At 38.7% G+C, this 22935-nt stretch overlaps 1 protein-coding gene across 1 annotated transcript in view; it reads left to right on the top strand.

Annotated features, from left to right (window-relative positions):
- Positions 1-621: 621 nt before the first annotated feature.
- The window catches only part of ttbk2a (tau tubulin kinase 2a), a 34237-nt gene continuing 11923 nt past the window's right edge, over positions 622-22935 (top strand). Inside the window, exons 1-4 of the mRNA XM_051723109.1 lie at positions 622-851; positions 7030-7180; positions 18317-18464; positions 22575-22648. Coding sequence (XP_051579069.1) covers positions 7112-7180; positions 18317-18464; positions 22575-22648 — 291 coding nt within the window. The 5' untranslated portion in view covers positions 622-851; positions 7030-7111. The remainder of the gene's footprint in view (positions 852-7029; positions 7181-18316; positions 18465-22574; positions 22649-22935) is intronic.

Genomic DNA, 22935 nt, shown 5'->3' on the forward strand with positions numbered 1-22935 from the left:
AAATAGTTAATACGAAAGGTTTATTATTTGGACCCATGGTACCTGACCAATTAGAATGCACTTCTGGGCCTTTAAGTCCCGCCCATGTCATGTTATCGGCAATGTATGGGAATGGCCATTCTTCTCATTCTACCCGTCTGTGATTTTTTTTTTTTTTTTTTTTTTTTTTTATTGTGCCGAAAATGTACTTAAAAAAAAAATAATAATATTTTTTTTATGTTTGTATTAAGATAATATCTGCTGCAGATGGCAAATATAAAGTGACATTTTAATTATTCTATAATTGTATACTCCTGCTTTATGTTCCAAATAAAATGTATCTGGCTTCAAATGTACAAACTTACAGATTCCGAGTTTTTTTGTCTAGTCAGTGCCCTAGCTATAACCATAACATAAACAAGAAAGAACCCATGCCAACTGTACAATTTGAGTTGATAAAATCCTGTTCTCCCAGGATTGAACCGCAGAGGGCACATGTCTGTCAGATATGACCAGCTCTGGGGCACGCGTTCGGACAGACAGTCCACGAGTACCCGCGCAGAATGGAATGCACGTTCACGCGCGTGCTGTTGCGAAGGGCAATAGCGTCGCGAACGAGCGCGCATGCAGCAGGCAGAAGGAGCCGCACGTCACGAATCTGCAGTGATGCTGCTGAACGAGCCGCGAGCATAAAGGGACATTTACAAAAACACACTGCTGTTTGTGCGTATGTCAGAGTATAGGATACCTACCCTCGTCCTCATGGATGAACAGTCCGCGTATTCATACCATTTGACGTCTTTAACATGATTTAAAAAAGCATTTTGTGAGATTTAACAACCACACCCGGCGCTGTGAGAATCGGGATTGAGGTGAGAAACATGGATACAGACACACACGGCTCTATGACATGCCGTCACTGACAGCTGCTTTGAAAGTAATGTACTAAAATGTGAATTACATGTCTGTTTTTTCAAGGTCGTTTCCAGTGAAAATAATATGTGAAGTAAGTGTGTGTGTGTGTGTGTGTGTGTGTGTGTGTGTGTGTGTATGTGTGTATGTGTGTATGTGTGTGTGTGTGTGTTGACTGTAGCAACGCAACATCGAGCAGAGCTGCGCGGATCACATTTCAGCACAGCGGGCCGCTGCTATTAAACTAGACCACCCTTTAACAGACCAAATATTCATATTTACTGTGAGGAATAAAGGGCTGTGCTATTTATTAAGAAATAAAAGTCGTCTGCCCTGAAAGCAGCATTTGCAGAGCTTAGTCTCCAGCTGTAATGGCCGGATAAAGAATTAAATTGCTCTGCAAAACACATAAAAACAGAATGTTCTTCGAGTAACAGCACAAACGTGTTACAAAAGAAGTCTGTAAACCTTGTCTACATTGGCTTCGTAGATTTCAATCATGAACGGCCTTTAGTGTGAGTATTTTAACGTGTTAAAAGCATCAATGACGGCTGTCAATCATTATAAGCTATTTAAACGTAGGAAGGCTTTATCTCACTAGTGTCACTTTCTTCTAATGCAATGAGAGAGAGAAAAAAACATGTTTGTTCATTTAGTACACGCTTATTTCCATAGTAAAACAGAGCTGTTCAGTAATTGTCATGTAAAAGTACACGTATGCAGATCAGTATCCAGCAGTTTATGTTCATGCATTATCACATGACAGTTTTTTTTTTTTATATATATATATATATTTTTTTTTCTGAAAGTCTTGAAATGTTCCACCACCAGTGTCATTTCCACCGCATTATTGTGTTTAATAGAATTCCTTGGTGGAAATGACATTTTAATGCTTTTTTATTTATTTATTTATTTTATTTTATTTTTTTATGTCCGACTCCTTTATTTGGCTAAGTCAAATTTCTTACATTTAATGTATCCTAAATACACACAAATAATATTTGAACACTTTTGAAATATTTATCAAAATGACATCTTATTATTCTCATATTTCATCTTAATCATGCTCTTCACACACACATTTGTCGACTTGGTTAGTATACTAACTTTAAAAAACAAAAAACTAACAAAAATAAAATAAACGATATTAGGGCAAAACTTGTTTGTGATTGAAATGACGCCACAGCTTTGGGATAATCGTAATTCCTTTCAAATGGATAGAAATAATTTTCACACAATAAATATTGAAATAGTTAAAGGAATATTCCGTGTTCAATACAAGATGAGCTCAATCAACAGCATGTGTGGCATAATATTGATTATCACAAAAATTTCTTTCGACTCATCCCTCTTTTTCTTTCAAAAAAACAAAAATTGGGGCCTGGGTCTCCTAAGTAAGAAATTGGCCCATTGCTAGGGAGGGTAGGGTCACATGGGGTAACCTCCTCGTGGTCGCTATAATGTGGTTCGCTCTCGGTGGGGCACGTGGTGAGTTGTGCGTGGATGCCGCGGAGAATAGCGTGAAGCCTCCACATGCGCTATGTCTAAGAGCGTCCCATGCGCAGCTTTCATGCAGAAGAATGCAAATTGTCTGCCAGTATTTTCTGATAACATGCTGCATTCATCTTGCCATCAATTTTCCAAGATTCCCCATGCCTTTAGAGCTCACACACCCCCAAAACATCAGTGAGCCACCACCATGCTTCACAGTGGGGTTGGAATTCTTTTCACTATAGGCCTTGCTGACCCCACTCCAAACATAGCGCTTATGGTTGTGACCATAAAGCTCTATTTTGGTCTCGTCACTCCAAATTACAGTGCCAGAAGCTGTGAGGCCTGTCAAGGTGTTGTCGGGCTTTTTTGTGGCATTGGCGCAGTAAAGGCTTCTTTCTGGCAACTCGACCATGCAGCTAATTTTTGTTCAAGTATGGTCGTATTGTGCTCCTTGAAACAACCACACCGTCTTTTTCCAGAACAGCCTGTATTTCTCCTGAGTTTACCTGTGGGTTTTTCTTTGTATCCCGAACAATTCTTCTGGCAGTTGTGGCTGAAATCTTTCTTGGTCTACCTGACCTTGGCTTGGCATCAAGAGATCCCCAAATTTTCCACTTCTTAATAAGTGATTGAACAGTACTGACTGGCATTTTCAAGGCTTTGGATATCTTTTTATATCCTTTTCCATCTTTATAAAGTTCCATTACCTTGTTACGCAGGTCTTTTGACAGTTCTTTTCTGCTCCCCATGGCTCAGTATCTAGCCTGCTCAGTGCATCCACGTGAGAGCTAACAAACTCATTGACTATTTATGCACAGACACTAATTGCAATATAAAAAGCCACAGGTGTGGGAAATTAACATTTAATTACCATTTATACCTGTGTGAGTCACCTTGTGTGTCTGTAACAGAGGCCAAACATTCAAGGGTATGTAAACTTTTGATCAGGGTCATTTGGGTGATTTCTGTTATCATTATGATTGAAAAAGGAGCCAAACAACCATGTGATAATAAATGACTTCATATGATCACTACCCTTAAATAAAAGACAGTTTTTTTTTTGCATGATCAGTCATATTTTCAAAATCAATGCCAAAATGTCACAATTTCTGCCAGGGTATTCAAGCTTTTGAGCACAACTGTATGTGTGCCCAATGAAACTCCATTTTTTGAACTAGTATTTACTAATTAGTGATTTAGTAATCACCAGTCACAATGTAATTCTATGGCAATATTTAATATAACTTGTAGACAGTGTTGGAAAGTTTACATTAAAAAAAAATATTCTGATTCAGATTACAGTTTACATGCTGTATTACAATGTAATTTTTTTAACATATTCCATTAAATTACTCAAGGTCAGTAATGTAATATACACACTTTGGGCAACTTTTCAGCACTGGCAGATTTTTACATTTGTTTTGACTATAAATAAAGTAAATAAGGTAAGAAAATACACTTCACTGTCAAAATACATTCTCTAAAAACAGGCCTAAATATCTGATGCAGTTTTGCTACTCAAGTAAAGTTTTTACAGGAAAACAATATTTAAATTCTCATTAAGAATAAGATTTTTGCGGTACATCTTTGCCATAATATCAAATGTCTTACTAGAGGAAAAAAAGTTATGCTCTAACATGAATTTTCTTCATAGAATTTATTATAAAATATTGCGCCTGGTAACAGATGCATGTAAAGGCGAGAAATAGCATTTTAGCTTAGCATAAAGCTCAATGTTCACATGATTCTGTTCAAAGAATGAGGCAGAAAATATATATTTTTGTTGGTTTTTTACATGATGTTAAAGGCTACATTGGTTAGCATTTCTTGTAAAAAATACTTTTAACTGCATAAAAAACATTGACAAGGCATGTAATCATGTATTTATTGGATTTATGTTTCATCTGTCAAAGCGTTTCTAACTGTTTTTTTGGTAAGATGTAGAAACAAGATGTAGCTAGTACACTCTTAAGCTCCCAAGGGAAAATAACTCAATAACATAATATCCACGCTCGTATGAATGAAAACTGTTCATAAACTCCTCGGATTGCATAATATGTATGAATGTCTAAATGTTTTCCAACTGAATAGACTAAATATTAAATTAAACAAATTACAAGAAAAGGCAAAATAATCTCTTCAGTTATCAAAATACTTTTTTTTTTAACGTAACTGTATTCTGATTACCAACTATTTAAATTGTAACTGTGGAATACAGTTACTATTATTTAGTATTTTTAATATGTAATCCCATTACATGTATTCCGTTACTCCCCAACCCTGATGTAGAAGCTTTTACTTTTTCATTCTTTTCTTAACTGCTAGAGGCCATCATTATCATGTGATTATTCTTGGGGCTTCACTGTCCATTTTTAACTTCCATAAGCATTTAGTAAGAGCTGAGCAGGCTGATATGAAGAGAGAGAAGGAGAGTTATCCCTTGAAAGCATACTAATACTCTGAACACGATTTACTGCTCTGTAATGTCAAAGAAAAGCAAACTCCTCATAAAACAGACCAGCCCCTCTTGATAGAGTATGTTGTCAAGCATCAGCTGAATACTGAGTCACGCATATTGTTGTGTCAGTTCAGTTAAATGTAGTATCCCATGAAATGAATCCTTCCTTAGTGATGTTGTGTGCATGGGACAGCTGCAAGCGTCAGGCCTGATAATCTGTGTCACTTTCTTCCATAGAACACAAAAGGATAAGCCTTTTTTCCATACAGCAAATGTAGATAGTAACCAGTGACTGTTAAACTCCAAAATAGACAAAAAGCACCATAAATGTATCATAAAAGTAGTCCATTTGACTTAGTACACTACACTACATACTCCAAGTATTAAAGCCATATGATGGCTTTATTTGAGGAACAGACTGAAATGTAATTATTCGTTGAAAATCTTCCCCTACACCATAGCTCTCATTCACATTTGACAGGTCATGCCAGGTTTGATGTCAACTGTCATTTGTTCTTGTGTAGCACGTCAACTTATCGCAACACCAGGTTTGAACATGCCAAAGCATAATTCGGTTTGACCTTTAAATACTATCTAACTTAAGTTGATTGAATCTAGGCTTTGGGGACAACTTAATTCATTTTGATTAGTTAGGCCACATCCACACTAATACGTTTTCATTTGAAAACGCATCTTTTCCTCTACGTTTTGGCCTTCCGTCCACACTGAGACTGGGTTTTTGACAGCGAAAACTGAGCTTTTTGAAAAGTGTCTTTGCGTTGTAGCGTGGACAAGGGAAACGGAGATATCTGAAAATAAAGAGGACAAAATCATCTTTTAAAAATACCTCTAAATAACTCACTGAATTAAAGGGAAAAAATACTTTTTATTAGTTTAATTCAGTAAAGAAATTCATTGCAAAAAATCCTGTTATAATGTTTTTTTGTCTTGTTTTCCATTTAAAATTGTTTAAAAATCCTTAAAACAAGATACATTTACTTGAGAAGCAACATATAAAATATTTAGACTTGCTTTACAAGAATGTATCTTAAATATAAGTGTATTTTTTCACTCGGTAATACTTCTGCAATTGCAGTAAAGATCAAATATGCTTATATTCAAGATCTATTCTCTAAAAGCCAATCTAAATATCGTATATGCTGCTTCTCAGGTGAATTTTTAATATTATATTCAACATTCTCAGATAACAATTTTTTCTTCTGCAGTATAGCTGCTAAAGAAAATGTATGTTGTTTTAAAGGAGTTTTTGATATTTATATTGGAAAACAAGCCAAAACAAAAAACAAACCAAAAATGTATTTGGTTACAGTCTATAATGGGGCGAAGACTACCCTCTCTCACCTTTCTGTTCACTTCAATCCATCTTTAACTCACAAAAAAACAAACTCTCATATTAATAAAGCTGCGTATTGCCAATTTTCTTCAAGATAAGAAATGCACAGGGACACACATATTATGATTCAGTAAGTCGCGAGCCATCACGTTATAATCTAGCTGCATTAAGCGCGCGTGCTCGAGGGATGAGCATCCCCGAGACAGAGTGTGCATCAGCTGGGTGCAGTTTCAGTCTCTCCCCCTTAGATCGGGACACTTCGCGCTACTCATAGAAGAGGTGCTGACCGCACAGAAATGCCAGTTTCAGAGTTTGTAGTTATTTACATGATCAGCTTCCTTATTATTTGAACTTTAATAAAGCTATAACGCATTAAATATAACTGCGTTAAAGATGTAATGCTGGGGTGTTTCATTAAAGATGCTCAACATGCAAGTTTTGCTTCAGCCGAGCGGCAGCTCCGGCTCCACAACGAGAGTGCTTCTGTATTTACTTATTTTGTATAATTCCCTCATAGCGATCTACATCACCCGAAGCTGTTTGGAAAGTTTAGAGTGCATCTGGACTGTGAGCTGTGTAATTCTTCCTCTCCTCAGTCAGGCGTGAGCTGCAGTGCTGCTCTCACGTGTCATCATTAGAGTTTAATGTGATCTTATGTTAAATGAGATCAAACGACTATTCAACAACGAAAATTTTTGAAAATGAAAACTTTTACAAAAGTATCTGGATTAATGTGGACGAAGTCTTAGTAAGATGCCATGGATTGTTTATTGTGAATACTGTCATAGATGAATGATATAACATAATGTTCTCTTTTGGGTATATGTTTCAGTGGGCACCCTAAGGCTCCAATGCCTGATCCAGGCTCCTGTCGTTGGCGTTAGAGGACGAGCTCGAAGCAGACCACAGACAGGATGAGTGCAGGGCTGGAGCAGACAGACATCCTGTCCACAGGCATCCTGGTCAAGGAACGATGGAAAGTAGTAAGTCTGCTGTTTTTCTAAATTATTTCAGTCTAGGACATCCCAATTGGAAAGATCAATTTCCCTGCTTGTCCAGGCATTTTATGCTGGTTTGTTGCTGGTCTAGATGGTGGACTAGTGTTTTAAAGTAGCATATTCAGAGTATTTTGCCTATACAAAGTATTTTATGCAACCAGTTTAAATAATCTGTCCACCATAACATAATAGTGTATACAAACTCTAGTCAAAGGCAGCTCCTCACATCCATACAAAAAATTAAGTTACATCACACTCCTAGTAAAATCATTCAGTCAGTTAACTGGAGAATTAGTGCTTAGCAAATGTGGGGCTCTATTTTCGTAAGTGGGCAAAGCACAGCGCTACGACCGTGTACACGTCTTATCTAATTTTCGTGAGAGCGCTAATCCTAAGCGCAGTTCTCGTCGTCTTGTTAGCCCTTGTGTATATATACCCTCTTGTTCTTTGCTCCTGTGTCGGTACCTGATTTGTATGTAGAACATTGTAGAGTTTGTGTTTCCTTCTTTTTTGAGTAATGACCTGCTTTTTTGAGTGATTTCTTTCATCGTTGTATCCCCTTCTTTTGTTCATAATTAAAGTTCTGCATTTGGATGCTGACTCTCTCGCCTCTTCCCTTCACAAACCCTGACAGTAGGAACCATCCAGCATTATAGATCCAGCAGAACAGATCGAGCAACTTTCTCAAGGGTCCAATTCTGCGGCAGAGTACTGCTTCAAATTTTGGAATCTGGCCGCTCAATTGAACTGGAATGAGAGATCCCTCAGAGCTCTGTTCTGGCTTGGACTTAATGGCCCTGTGAGGAAGTTGGTCCCTTTAGAATGTGATCGTCTGTCTCTTCAGGATTTTATCATTAAAATCATAAGGGGCTGACCTTCTGCTCTCTACTCCGGTGGTTCCGGAGACCCCCTCGACAGAGGCCCCTCTGCTCCTAGCTCCAGTGGTTCTGGAGACCCCCTCGATGGAGGCCCCTCTGCTCCTAGATCCGGTGGTTCCAGAGACTCCCTCAGTGGAAGCCCCTCAGCTCCTAGCTCCTATGGTTCTGGAGACCCCCTCGATGGAAGCCCCTCTGCTACTAGCTCCAGTGGTTCTGGAGACCCCCTCCTGTGCCCTCCCTGTGGCCTTGCCCCCTGAGCCTCTTACGGCTCCGACACCTGTGACTCCAGTCCCTGAGCCTCCTGTGGCTCCGCCTCCTGTGACTCCAGTCCCTGAGCCTCCTGTGGCTCCGCCTCCTGTGACTCCAGTCCCTGAGCCTCTTGTGGCTCCGCCTCCTGTGACTCCAGTCCCTGAGCCTCCTACGGCTCTGCCTCCTGTGACTCCATTCCCTGAGATTCCTGCGGCTCCACCCATTCCTTCACCTGAGCCCCCTGTGGCTCTGCCTCCTGTGGCTCCACCCGCTCCTTCTCCTGAGCCTTCTGTGGCTCCGTGTCCTGTGGCTCCGCCCCCTGAGCCCTGGCCTCCTGCATCTCCGCCGTGGCCTGCTAACCATTCGTCCGCTTCTGAATGTCAGCCAGCTTTGCCCTGACCTCTTGGTAGTCCACTGACTCCATAATTATAATTGTATTTATTTATCACACATTATACATTTGCACATATACAGTGAAATTCTTTTTTTTTTCACATATCCCAGTATTTTTTTACAGCTGTAGAGTTTGTGTTTCCTTCTTTTTCAAGTAATGACTTGCTTTTTTTGAGTGATTTCCTTCATCATTGTATCGCTTTCTTTTGTTCATAATTAAAATTCTGCATTTGGATCCTGACTCTCTCGCCTCTTCCTTTCACAAACCCTGACACTGTGGGTGTTAATGAAGTAACGCAAAGCACAGTTTGCTGTTTTCCTGAGAAATAGGTCATTGTGCTAAGATATTTAAAAAGCACATCTATTTTCAGTGCAAAGTCTTAACTCCATTCTCCATTTGCAGTTTGGAGATTTCACCAGCAGGTGGTAATAAAGTTAATGTCCAAACTTGTTTTATGAACCCATTTGTGTAAAACTAGCTTTAGGTCATGGTTTATTTTTCAATTATTATTATTATACTATATTGCTATTATTATATTGTATTTATGATATTATTTGTGTTGGGATTTTTAAAGTGATTTTTAAGTTACTGCAAAAGGAGATAGTTGAAGAGAGTAAAATGTTTGGAATTGATATGATTTTTTTTTACCACTTCATTATATATTTTTATATCAGTGTAATTTGAATTTAGAAATATTTTTGGTTAATTTTATTTCGTGTTTCAATAAAAGAATTTAATTGAAAAAAATCTAAATTGACCGGCAGAAGTGAAGTGTGTTCCGAAACACTCACTGTTAAAAAGCTTTCAGCCATGATTTGTATGTCAATAGATGAAAATTATTAATAACACTTACATTCTCTATAAGAGACCAGTCCTTTGGGAACAGAAGTGGTGGCAGAAACCGTCTGCGAACAGTAAACTTTTATCGTATTCCATTGTTCAAAAATGATTTCGAGGGTTCTCCTAGACGGCTGTAGCTTAAAGCCATCAACAGAGCTGACTGATCAGAGGAGTAGGGCTGAAACGATTAGTTGACGTTATCGACAACGTCGACAGTAAAAAATTGTCAACAAAAATTTTAGTTGTCAAAGTCATTTGATCTCAATTTAACGAACCATGAGATCACATTAAACTCTAATGATGACGTGGGAGTGCAGCACTGCAGTTCGCACCTAACTGAGGAGAGGAAGAAAACAGCTCACAGATGCACTCCAAACTTTCCAACCAGCTTCAGGTTATTTAGATCTCAAAGTATGAGGGAATAATACAAAAGCACAAAATAAGTAAATACAGAAGCACTCTCGTTGTGGAATAAGCAGAGCCAAAGCTGACGGTCCGCTGAAGCAAAACTTGTGTCTCGAGCGTCTTTAAAGGAAACACCCCAGCGTTACAACTTTAATGCAGTTATATTTAATACATTATAACTTTATTAAAGTTCAAATAATAAGGAAGCTGGTCATGTAAATAGCTATAAACTCCGAAACTGGCATTTCTCTGTGCGGTCAGCGCCTCTACTATGAGTTACGCGAAGTGTCCCAAACTAAGGGGGAGAGATTGAAACTGCACCCGACTGATGTACACACTGTCACGGGGACACTCATCCATCGAGCGCACGCTTAATGCAGCTAGATTATAACGTGATGGCTCGTGACTTATTGAATCATAATATATGTGTCACTGTGTGTTTATTATCATGAAGAAAATTGGCAATATGCAGCATTATTAATAAGAGAGAGTTTTTTTTTTTTTTTTTTTTGTGAGTTAAAGATGGATTGAAGTGAACAGAAAGGTGAGAGATGGTAGTCTTCGCCCCATTATACACTGCAACCAAATACATTTTTGATTTGGTTTTGTTTTGGCTTGTTTTACAATATAAATACCTAAAAACCACATTTTCCATCCGTGTAAAAGGAGCGTGTCACTGTCATAGAAATATGCCTGACATTAAACAGGTATGCAGTTAATGCACAAAAGTACGTAAGTCCATATTTATATTCTTCTAATTCATGGCATACAGTCCATTTGCAATGCTAACTTCTTCTGCATGTGATGTCTTTGTATTTTATTGCTGGTGCTTGGCAGGGAATGGACTATATAATAGGACACAGATGGTACCTGAGAAGACCTTTAGAATAAAATTTCACTTGACCCAGCCCATCTTTTGTTTGCGCATGAAATTTCACCAAACCCACTTGCGCCTAGATGTAGCGCATGCTTGCACAAAAATTCTAAAACTTCCTGGCCATGCCCATTGACTTTGCCTGTATGACCTATGGCATAGCACTGCACATAGCACTCTTAAAATGTGGCCCCGGGTTGCAAATATCAGAAACATCCATGATCGACTGTTGTTAGAGTTAATAAATCAATAGGATACAGATAGCATATGATGTCACTCATAGACTAAAAGCTGTTTATTTGGATATACATATATTTAGATATATTATAAAGAGTTGTCGCTTATTTGTCGTGTGTCAAAGAGAATATTAAAAACACATACACGATTGGTCAGTTACACACAATTACTTAAAGCAGATGCTCCCAATTAAAACATGTCCAAATAAAACAATACGAAGCATAGAACTCAGCGTAATCTTTTCAGAGCAACTTGACATGCTGAGTGCCGGAAGGGAAGTTGGTGAGTCACGGGTCCTAATGCTTGCCAGATGCAAAGAAAATGCCTTCTTTTTTTTTTAAATAACTATACATTTCATAAATAAACAAAAGGAATGTAATTTGTGGATTCAGAAGTGCTTATTAAAGTATTGTTTTATTAAAAATAAGTTAATCAAAGTATGTAGTATTTTGGTACATATTATTTATAATAACTGCTGTCATTCGATTAAAAGTTTGAATTGCGATTAATCGCATACATTTTCGTTGTTAATCACAATTAATCTCAGATTTTGAAAGTGCCAAAATTTGACTCTATATACTGTATACTTTTTCTGTCAAAATTCATTTATTTCCTTCTTAGACAAGAAAACAAAATGTAACAAAAATGTTTTTATTAACATATTCCAAACAAAGCCTTCCACAGTATAAAGATAGAAATGCACTAAAACAGCACTAATTTAAGTAAAATTAAATGTTTCCCAAAGTTTAAGTGGGAGGTTGACTAATTGAAAGAACTAGTCCCTATAAGTTGCGTGTTCATTGCAATGCCTTTTAAATCTCAACGTCCACAATATTAAACAGCCGGCAGGCTGTGGCCATCAACTTTGGATAAAGAATTCACACGATTTATGTCAGGGCGTCAAGCGCCACTTTGAACTCCATATGAAAAACTGACAGCTAACAGAAATGGCATCCTACAAATACTATTCTTACTGAGTAAGTAACTACTCTTTTATATCTATGTATAACAGAAATAGTTAGAGTAGTATGCCATTTCGAAAACGACCAATGTCTTGTTCTGTTTTAGCACTGGCACTGCCCACGTAATGATACTTCATCCAGATTGTCCTGTAATCATTAGCTGATGCTTTGAAAACTCAGTGGCAATGGTTACAAAGTCAAAATTATATGAATTTGATTGAAACTTTGGCAGACCTCATCAGTGCCATATATCGTGTTTGGCCTGTAGGTGACCGTTAAGATTTGAGGTGATCCTGTGTTAAAATTCCAATTTACAAAGGATGCAAAGTACTTTATTTTTGACAAGTCCCATCTGGGTTGTTTTGTAAGATGTTCTTTCTCCATCACTTGATCGTTCGTGCCCTATTCCAACCAGTGTACAGCACTCACACGGAGCTTAATAAAATGTCAGAATCTAATGTAAAAATTGGTAAATGCATTAATCACGATTAAGAAAAATTTACTGAAATTAACTGAATTAAATGAATCGCATTCGTTAACGTGTTAATTTTGACAGCTCTATTTATTATACATGTTGCCTGCCATGCAGAGAGAAGATAAATCAGGAATATACTTAAATATCGATTCATCGATTATTTATCGGCACGTTATTTTATCGATACGTTTTTGAGGCATCAATATATTAATATTAGCTGACATGTTAGTTAGAAGCTTAAATTGTCTGCTTTCCAATTCACTGTCAGTTGGCCTTCTGTTTGATGTTGTCTGGCATAATAGCTTTTGGAGACCACAAGGGGGTGATATAACATTTACTGAAGCAGTTTGCGGGTAAGACGAGGAGCGTCGATGTGGCAGGTGGCAGTTGTGGATCTAGTCATCATACACACAAAAGTTACGAAGGTTTTTGTACTTCTTCGAGAATGAACAAAGTGATGTTGATGAGTTTGCAGGTTAGTGGATGAAACTGGTGTAACTGCGCAAACTGAACGATTAGAAATGGCGACGTTTATTATTCTTATTAATTTCTTTGTATGTTGCCTTGGATAGATTTTATTCAAGCTGTCAAACCACAAAATGACATACTAGTAACTGAAAATACAGTGTGTAGGCTATTTAAAAAGAAACATATACACAATATATAATTCAGTAATGACTAGAGAAAATAATATTTGTCTTTTGATAATGTTTTGGTTTAAAATTAATGGAAAACCATGCATGTTGAGCTCCATTGCGTTACAAAATTTTTAGCAGCTTTCGGAGTTGCAGCTGTGTGCCGCCGACTGGGTGCTGGGTTCGAGCGGTGGCAGCTGTGTGTACATTCATAGAAAATAATTGTTTCATTTTAGAATGTGCCATATAGTCCTCCAAACGTGTCTGGTATGCAGTCCCCTTTAATTTACCCTGCCCCTCACACTTTGCCAACGTAGTGTTGAGAAATATGTTTGAAGACACTATTGTGCAAATGCAAGAGAAAACTTGGAGAAAATGCAACACTACCTCAGATATCTTTTTTGTCATCCTAAGGGACCGTCTCTGGTTACAAAGTGGACCAATCACAGCCAATTAGGTTTGCGTTGACGTGACCCATTGTTACATGTTTTGGAGAAGGTGCATGTCAGGCTACGGCGTAGGCTATGCTGTAACCGCCATATACCTATGCATAGCCTACGGTGTAGGTTTGATGCAGAATTATAAATCGGCCTTAGTCCTCATGTTGTTCCAAACCCAAATTTAATTATTTCTTCTGTGGAACACAATGGAGTTGTTAAGCCACAGTCACACTACACTTCATGCAACATTCACACCCAGTCAAACACATTCAAACACAGGAGACAGGAAACGCAAGCTCATACGAAGAAGTATTGCGCTTTATGATGGACAGAAGTTCCAATTTTAATAAACTACAACCTGGAAAATCGTATAATGAGAGGACGCGTGACCAATAGTAAATCGAAACGTCACAAGCTGACCTCTTGGCTTAATCCAAAGAATACACATTTCAAAGCTGCGTGTTTAATTGTTGCAGGAAAGTGAGTAGACAATATGTTTTAACATTTTGAATATAGGTAATATTATTTGTTTTGTGATGTATTATTTACTAAATCCAGGTCACACCTCACCCTGCTCTCGTAGTGCAGTGTGTGTCCAGTAGTACATTGCTTCCTCTGACGACACTCGTTGTATAAGCCCACTGCTGATTCTACCATGTATAATCCCCAGAGAAAGCCAGATCAGCCTCTGTATAGAGAGATCTGAGGGGAAAAGGAAGTGACACAAGATAGCAGAAGAGCTAGAGACACAAAGGCAGATGTGATGCCAAGAGAAATAAGTTATGGAATTTGGAGAAATTAATCAGAATCAGAATCAGCTTTATTGCCAAGTATGCTTACACATACAAGGAATTTGTCTTGGTGACTGGAGCCTCCAGTATACAACAATACAAAAACAATACAAAAACAGCAACAATACAGAGATAATAATAAAAAATAAATAAAAATAAAAATTTAATAGAAAATAAAGTATATATAGGATACACAATAAGACAAAAAAAAAAATATATATATATATATATATACGTAGTGCAAATACAAATCTGTTATATACAGTGCAAAGGAATGTAATGGCAGAAGAGGTAGGATGTGTTGGATAAATATAAAAAGACTAAACTGTGTATTGCACATAATTATTGCTCAATGGGGAAGTTTTAACTGTTCATGAGATGGATAGCCTGAGGGAAAAAACTGTTCCTGTGCCTGACGGTTCTGGTGCTCAGAGCTCTGTAGCGTCGGCCAGAAGGCAACAGTTCAAAAAGGTAGTGGGGAGGGTGATTGGGGTCCAGAGTGATTTTTCCAGCCTTTTTCCTCACTCTGGAAGTGTACAGTTCTTGAAGGGAGGGCAGGGGGCAACCAATAATCCTCTCAGCAGTCCGAACTGTCCTTTGTAGTCTTCTGATATCCGATTTCATAGCTGCACCAAACCAGACAGTTATTGAAGTGCAGAGGACAGACTCAATGACTGCTGAGTAGAACTGTATAAGCAGCGCCTGTGGCAGGTTGAACTTCCTCAGCTGGAGAAGGAAGTACAACCTCTGCTGGGCCTTTTTCACAGTGGAGTCAATGTGGGTCTCCCACTTCAGGTCCTGTGAGATGGTAGTGCCCAGGGGCCGGTTGCACCAGCTGTGCATAAGTTAAAACTTAGCCTAGTTGTGGCGTAAATGAGCACTAAGTCACAATTTACGCACTACTAAATATTTGAGCGTTGCACCATTAAACTTAGTTAGAATGTAACCCTACGTATAAACTAAATATTTACGGAAGCCTCCGACCAGGTGTAATGGATGGAATAAAAAAGCAGACTAATATTTAATGACATCAATGAGCTCATGTTTTGCATGACAAGCATCAATCTTTTCGACATACATTATGATGTTGACATTTACACTCGTTTACATTTACGAGAGAGAAAAAAAACTTACTTTTAAGCGTCTCTTCAGCATGAAACCGATCTAACGGTGCAGTTTTCAGGGTGCGTCACCCAGTGTTAAGTTTCAACACATTCAAAATATATATAGGATATTAAAATGAATAAATGTCTATTTTTCCAGCCTGTTGTATTAGTATTTATTTATCACCCCTTATTTATTTTAGATACAGTTCCTATATATTGTTATTTACACAGGGCAAATATATTTATCAAATCTACTTTTATTACATATCGTATTTCAGTGGGGATATAATTTATTACAGCTTACAGTTACATGAGCAAACAAGGTTTGAACATCAACCGTAACAAGATAAAACTGAAATGCAGAGCTTTTTAACATTTCAGTGTACAAATTTGAAGGCTGCTTATTGGATCGATACAGGTAAACATCATATTATGTGACTACACATTACTTTATGGAGAGCTTACGACCTGCTAGTTAAGTCTTGCCTTAAGAACAGGTGGTGCAACCAAATTAAGCACTGACTTAGTTACAAACTAACTAGTAGTTACTAAGCCCTTAGTGTGAACTTTACGTCCTAACTTATGTGAGAACTTACGCACAGCTGGTGCAACCCTGCCCAGGAACCTGAATGACTCCACTGCTGCCACAGTGCTGTTTAGAATGGTGAGCGGGGTCAGTGTTGGGGTGTTCCTCCTAAAGTCCACAATCATCTCCACCATTTTGAGTGTGTTCAGCTCCAGGTTGTTTTGACTGCACCAGACGGCCAGCTGTTCAACTTCCCTTCTGTATGCAGACTCATCATCATCTTGGATGAGGCCAATGACAGTATTGTAATCTGCAAACTTCAGGAGCTTGACAGAGGGGTGCTTGGCAGTGCAGTCGTTTGTATACAGGGAGAAGAGTAGTGGGGAGAGCACACATCCCTGGGGGGCACCTGTGCTGATTGTACATGTGCTGGAAGTGAATTTCCCCTGTCTCACTAGCTACTGCCTGTCCATCAGAAAGCTGGTAATCCACTGACAGATAGACGTGGGAACAGAGAGCTGGTAATCCACTGACAGATAGACGTGGGAACTGAGAGCTGGTGTAGTTTAGTCTGGAGAATAGCTGGGATGATGGTGTTGAAAGCCTAACCGAAGTCCACAAAAAGGATCCTTGCATAAGTCCCTGGTTTGTCCAGATGTTGCAGGATATGATGCAATCCAATGTTGATTGCATCATCCACAGAACTGTTTGCTCGATAAGCAAATTGAAGGGGATCTAGAAAGGGTCCAGTGATGTCCTTCAGGTGGGCCAACACCAGTCTCTCAAATTATTTCATGACCACAGACGTCAGGGTGACAGGTCTGTAGTCATTAAGTCCTGTGATTTTGGGTTTCTTTGGGACAGGAATGATAATTGATCGTTTGAAGCAGCATGGGATTTCACATTGCTCCAGTGATCTATTGAAGATCTGTGTGAAGATGGGGGCCAGCTGGTTAGCACAGGATTTTAGACAAGCGGGTGAAACACCATCTGGGCCCTGTGCCTTCTTTGTCTTTTTTTTTCGGAAGACATGGCATACCTCCTCTTCACAGATCTTAAGTGCAGGTTGAGTAGCAGGAGGGGGGAGGAGGGGTGTTGCAGGAGGTGTTGGTGTTTGTGTGAAGGGAAGGTCAGAGTGGGTGTGGGGTGTGAGATCAATCATACTACCTGATTAATACTACCTGTCAGGAAGGATGAGACAAAAAGTGTGGCGACAATGATCTGATATTTATTTAACAAACACAGCAATGCTGGTAAAGCTTCAATGGGGGAACTCCGGCACCGACTGCAGCGTGGAGAAGGATGGTGTGTTCATTAGCTTGTGTGCATAGTTGTTGTGTAGTGTAGAATCCAGAGAGAGTAGTATGTTTGTAGGCTTGTGTGAATAGTGGTCGTGTGCTGAGCAGTTCCGGTGCAGTGAGTTATCTCTGAGGAGAAACTTAGGAGAAGCATCAAAGGAGGCGAGGCAACAGGCAGAATGGTAACCAATAAATAGAGCACAATACTAGGGCAGAGGGAGAGAGTGGTAAGCAACAGGACTCAAACAAACAATCGAGCGATCAACACAAAACAGAGTGAGGTAGAAATAGCCAGGGAACTAATGATGATCAGGTGCATCCGCAGCAAGCTGGAATGATCAGTGTTACCATGGAAACAATCAAGGCTTCCATGGCTGATTGCGTGAGCCAGCGACACCTGAACGAAGCAGAGAGACCTAATGTAATGACAAACTGGAACAAACCAGTAGACTCACCAGGACCATGACATCTACCCATGAATGCCTTACATTTTTCCATTTTCATTTTTAGATCTTAACACAAATTTCGTTTTGAACAGCAATTATTAATCAACTCAATTTTCTAATTTTCTGAGGAACAGTAAGTGAGTGTTTGCCTGTGCAAAACTCGCCACCACAATGATGTTGTGGGTGGTTGCCAAGGTGTTGTTAAGTTTTTCTGGGTGGTTGTTAGGACGTTGCTAGGTGGTTACTTAAGTCAAAACAGCCCTCTCCCAAGTCTGTATGATATTCTGTCTCTTAGATATTTATTGTCTGCGGCAGGTAAAAATGGCTTTGAAATCACTTTGAAAAGTAATAGCACAACTCTCCTTAACAAGCGGATATGCTATGGATGTTCATAGCACTAACAGTGTGGAACGTGCTGTGTCGAAGATTAATACTTGGGGTTTGGGATTTATGAAAACAAACTTCTAACCCAAGGTATGAGCGATAGTCATAGTGACGCAAATAAGCAACAAAATCTACACATACTGGATGCAACTCTGATATTCAGTTGTTTTTCACTTCACAGATGAAAAAAATTGGTGGTGGCGGCTTTGGCGAGATCTACGAGGCACTGGACCTGATAAACCGGACCAGCGTGGCACTGAAAGCAGAGTCAGCCCAACAACCCAAGCAGGTTCTGAAGATGGAAGTGGCAGTGCTGAAGAAACTTCAAGGCAAGTTCTTAAGTAGAGCAGATAAACTGTTTATAAGTTCCTGATTGCTTGCAAACATGGTCACTAGTGTTTGGAAGTAACTTAAAATAATAAACCAGTAGTAATGCTACTAATTATCTTAGCATTTTTTAGTACCATGACAGTAGCCAAGCTGTTTTAAAAAAAGTGTAGCTTTTCCAGTAAGAGACTATTTGTCCAACAAGTTGTGGTGTAGTCTTTAAACATTACATTGCATATTTTTATGTCGCATTGCATACAAAACCCTTCAACAGAGACAGCTGCTCTCAAGTGGTGTATTTGTTTCAGCAAATTGATTTGTTTGAGTTTAAAGAAATCTAATCGTCACTTTAAGGCTGTCAAATAAAAATTCAAAATTCAAATATTCGTTGAATTTGAAGGTGCTCGTCCCATCGGTCCCATTAGTACTTGTGGTTTTGGACTGGGAGTTTGTTTATTAAACGCTGCCGCTTTACACTGAAGATGGTTGTTTATGTACTCAATGAGGGAATATGCAAAAGGGAGAATTTGCATAGAGTTTTAAATTGAGAAGAGCATGGCTGTGTTTGCCAAACAGCTCTTTGCACTGTAAGAATCTGTTGTTAATTTTGAAATCAAACTGTGTCTTCTCTTGTACTCGGCAAAAGTACAAGTACAAAAGCAAAAGTAGTGCCCTGCAATGACATTGTCATTATCCTTTTACAGTCTTCCTCCATTATATCTTCAACCTCTTCACTCTGCTTATGCAAAAATCAATGCAGTTGTATTGTGTTGGTGGTAATATGGCTGTATGATAGAACAGGGTGGTTTTATCTCTTCCTGAGGGAAAAGCCTGTAACTGGAGAGCTTTGTAAACAAAACAGACCATCACTAGCAGTGGCGCACACATGAATAGGGCTGGACAATAATGATCGACAATATCCAGAAATGGCAAAGCCATGGATCTGGGAAGACACAAGATATATTAAATAGTAGCCCAGGGTGTTAAAAAAAATGTGATGAGGCTAAATCCAGCTCCTTATTTGCAAGCTTCTCATCCAAATGCAGGTAATTCATAAGCGGGTAATTTTGCTCATCTACCCGCAAAAGTAGTGGGTGACCTGTAAGACATCTCAGAGTAACACATGACAAGAAATGCTGTTAAACACACAGCTGGCGCTACAGAACATCAAACGAGTCATTTTATTTACGCCGACATCACCGCGCAAATCGTTGGATTTGCCATGCAGAAACAGCAGGAGCAAAGTTGCATTTAACAGCCATCTTATCCCAGATGACACGGAGCATGACACTGAGCAAGACGCTCGTAAATAACAAAAACAAGCTTATTCAAAATCTGACAACGTAAGAGACCCTCATTACATGAGACTTATTATTCTCTGGTTTTGAAGTCGAAATAAAAATGGGTATGAGCATAACACTTGCACACATGTTATAAGCAGGTAATAACGGCAGTAAAGTTTACATGCAAAGTGAAACAGGAAAAGAGGGCAAAAAAATTACGTGTGCCGATTGGTTTTTGCTCAAGCTGGAAAATAATATTGGATTATATATCGTAAAACTTGAGGTCAGGTTTGTGTCGAGTTTTTTTTTTTTGTTGTTTTTTTTTACCACTAAATAACATTGAAATATGTTTTTTCCTTGCTTCAGTCACTTTAGCTTGATTACAGGGGGCTTTAAGACACTATGGCATGATTTTCTATAAAGCTGCTTTGAAACAGCGTGTATCGTGAGAAGTGATATACAAATATAAATGACTTGAGTGTAGACAAACAATTTTTTCTCAAGAAAAACATGAAAATTGTGAGTTCATATTAGTTTTTCTCATTACAATCAAACAGAATAAATGCTGTTTTATTGTTTAAGTTACTTTTTATGGAGCTTTTGCTTTTTGTTGCCAATGTCAGACACTGCTGTGTCATTTATGATTTAAAAGACATTTATGTTGAATCCTTGAATAAGTTTGAGAGAAACATTTGTGGGTGCTGTTTTTTATTTATTTAATCATATTGTATTGTATCGTATTGTGAGGTTTTGTATCATATCATATCGTATCATGAAATTTGTGTATCGTTACATGCCTAGTAAAGAGTTATCATCAAAAAATGTTTTGCAAAAATAATGTTGTCCATGAGATTGCTGCAAATGAACTAAGATCATCTCAGGAGGTGCTCGAAGTTTAGTTCGCTTTATTTCCATGGAGCAGTTCGCGCTTAACATGCGTTGTGAACGCAACTCTGCAGGTTTACTCCTATACTATATCTTTGTATTAAAGAAACAAAGATGAAAGTGATTAAATCATAAAATAATACAAGACCACGTTCACCTTGAACCTAAAATTGAGTTCTATTTTATTTTCTTTAGGCAGCATTAACTGTATTAACAGAATGCAATACAAACACAAATTAGATAAGAACACACATATGGCAGCATTATTTTGGTAACATATGGGAATTGTTTAGGCTTACACTTTAATTTGTTGAAATTTTTAAGCAAATTGAAGGGGATCTAGAAAGGGTCCAGTGATGTCCTTCAGGTGGGCCAACACCAGTCTCTCAAATTATTTCATGACCACAGACGTCAGGGTGACAGGTCTGTAGTCATTATGTCCTGTGATTTTGGGTTTCTTTGGGACAGGAATGATGATTGATCGTTTGAAGCAGCATGGGACTTCACATTGCTCCAGTGATCTATTGAAGATCTGTGTGAAGATGGGGGCCAGCTGGTTAGCACAGGATTTTAGACAAGCGGGTGAAACACCGTCTGGGCCCTGTGCTTTCCTTGTCTTTTGTTTTCGGAAAATCAATAAAACAAAATTATTCACCGACCCTTGGCAGGGGGGGGTTGACGATGTAATTGGAATTCACAATAATTTTTTCTATAAAATGTAGTGAAAATATTTTTTGCATATCACCCAGCCCTACACATGACGCGACATGCTTGGCATTGCTTTTTATTTAAAGCAATATTTACAACTCTTACTTTTGTTTTGTCAAAAAGTACTATGGCATTGACAGTTTCATTGACATGTTATTACCATGTTGTTTGGACATGGTACCATGGTAATACCGTAGTATTCATTGAAGTAACATGTACATACCTTGGTATATGAATATGATAATCATTACCATGTTATATATTATTTTACCATGCTAATACCATCACTGTACCTTGGTAACACCAAAGTAATGTTTTGTTAGGGGAATGACAATGACTAGAAAGTCATGTGAAATTATGTAATCAAAGGACATTACTCTCAAAATTGATTAATCAAAGAGAAGATTGAATACATTAAGGAAGAGGAATATAGTATAGAATTCAGGAAGAAGAGTGTGGGGGAGTCTGTCCGGGGCTATAGGGTGTGTATGGGCAGAAGACAGGAGAGTAGATCAGAGTGGAATATGGCTGAAGCCGGTTTGATCTGCTACTACAGCTCAAGAGAGTCTCAAGAGAGTATACGTAGCTGCACTAAACTCACTCCATAAATCTCCTCCACCTCTGGACAGACCTTCATCAGCAGGAGGGGTGGAGAAGCATGTGGACAGTCAAGAGAAATAAACAAACTTCCTGTTTATAGGGGCCATAGTCTACACTTTTGTAGCATTTTTGTACATTTTAGCTTATATCTATTTTGGTATGTGTATATTTTTTTGTATATTTTTGTATTTCGCGTAGTGATTCGCCTCAATCCGGGTGGCGGAGGACGAATCCCAGTTGCCTCTGTGTCTGAGACCATCAGCCCGCTCATCTTATCACGTGGCTTGTTGAGCGCTTTGCCACAGAGACATAGCGCATGTGGAGGCTTCACGCCATCCACCGCGGCATCTGTGCTCAACTCACCACGTGCCCCACCGAGAACGAACCACATTATAGCGACCACAAGGAGGTTACCCCATGTGACTCTAGCCTCCCTAGCAACCGGGCCAATTTGGTTGCTTAGGAGACCCGGCTGGAGTCACTCAGCACGCCCTGGGATTCAAACTATTGAACTAGCGAACTCCAGGGGTGGTAGCCAGCGTCTTTTACCACTGAGCTACCCAAGCATTTTTGTTCTTGTATATGAAAGTATGTGGATAAATAGTCCAATAAAGTGCTCTGTACTCATACTTTCAGGAAAAGAACACGTTTGCCGATTTGTCGGATGTGGCCGCAATGATCGCTTCAACTATGTTGTCATGGAGCTTCAGGTAATCATCTTATTTACCATTATGTTCTTGATATGTCTTTTACTTTATGTCTCTATTATTAGAGTGGATTTTAATGATCTAGTGCAGTGAATATGCTATTTAATATGAGAGTGTAGTTACATGTACAGAAATGTTAAAATAACATATTGACAATGCCGACTAATAGGGGACCTGTTATGCAAAATTCACTTTTACATGGTGTTTGAACATAAATGTGAGTCGGCAGTGTGTGTACACAACCACCCTACAATGTTAAAAGTCCACCCACTCCTCTTTCTTATATTTCT

Source organism: Myxocyprinus asiaticus, chromosome 17 (assembly GCF_019703515.2).
Source record: "Myxocyprinus asiaticus isolate MX2 ecotype Aquarium Trade chromosome 17, UBuf_Myxa_2, whole genome shotgun sequence".
NCBI classification, from domain to species: Eukaryota; Metazoa; Chordata; class Actinopteri; order Cypriniformes; family Catostomidae; genus Myxocyprinus; species Myxocyprinus asiaticus.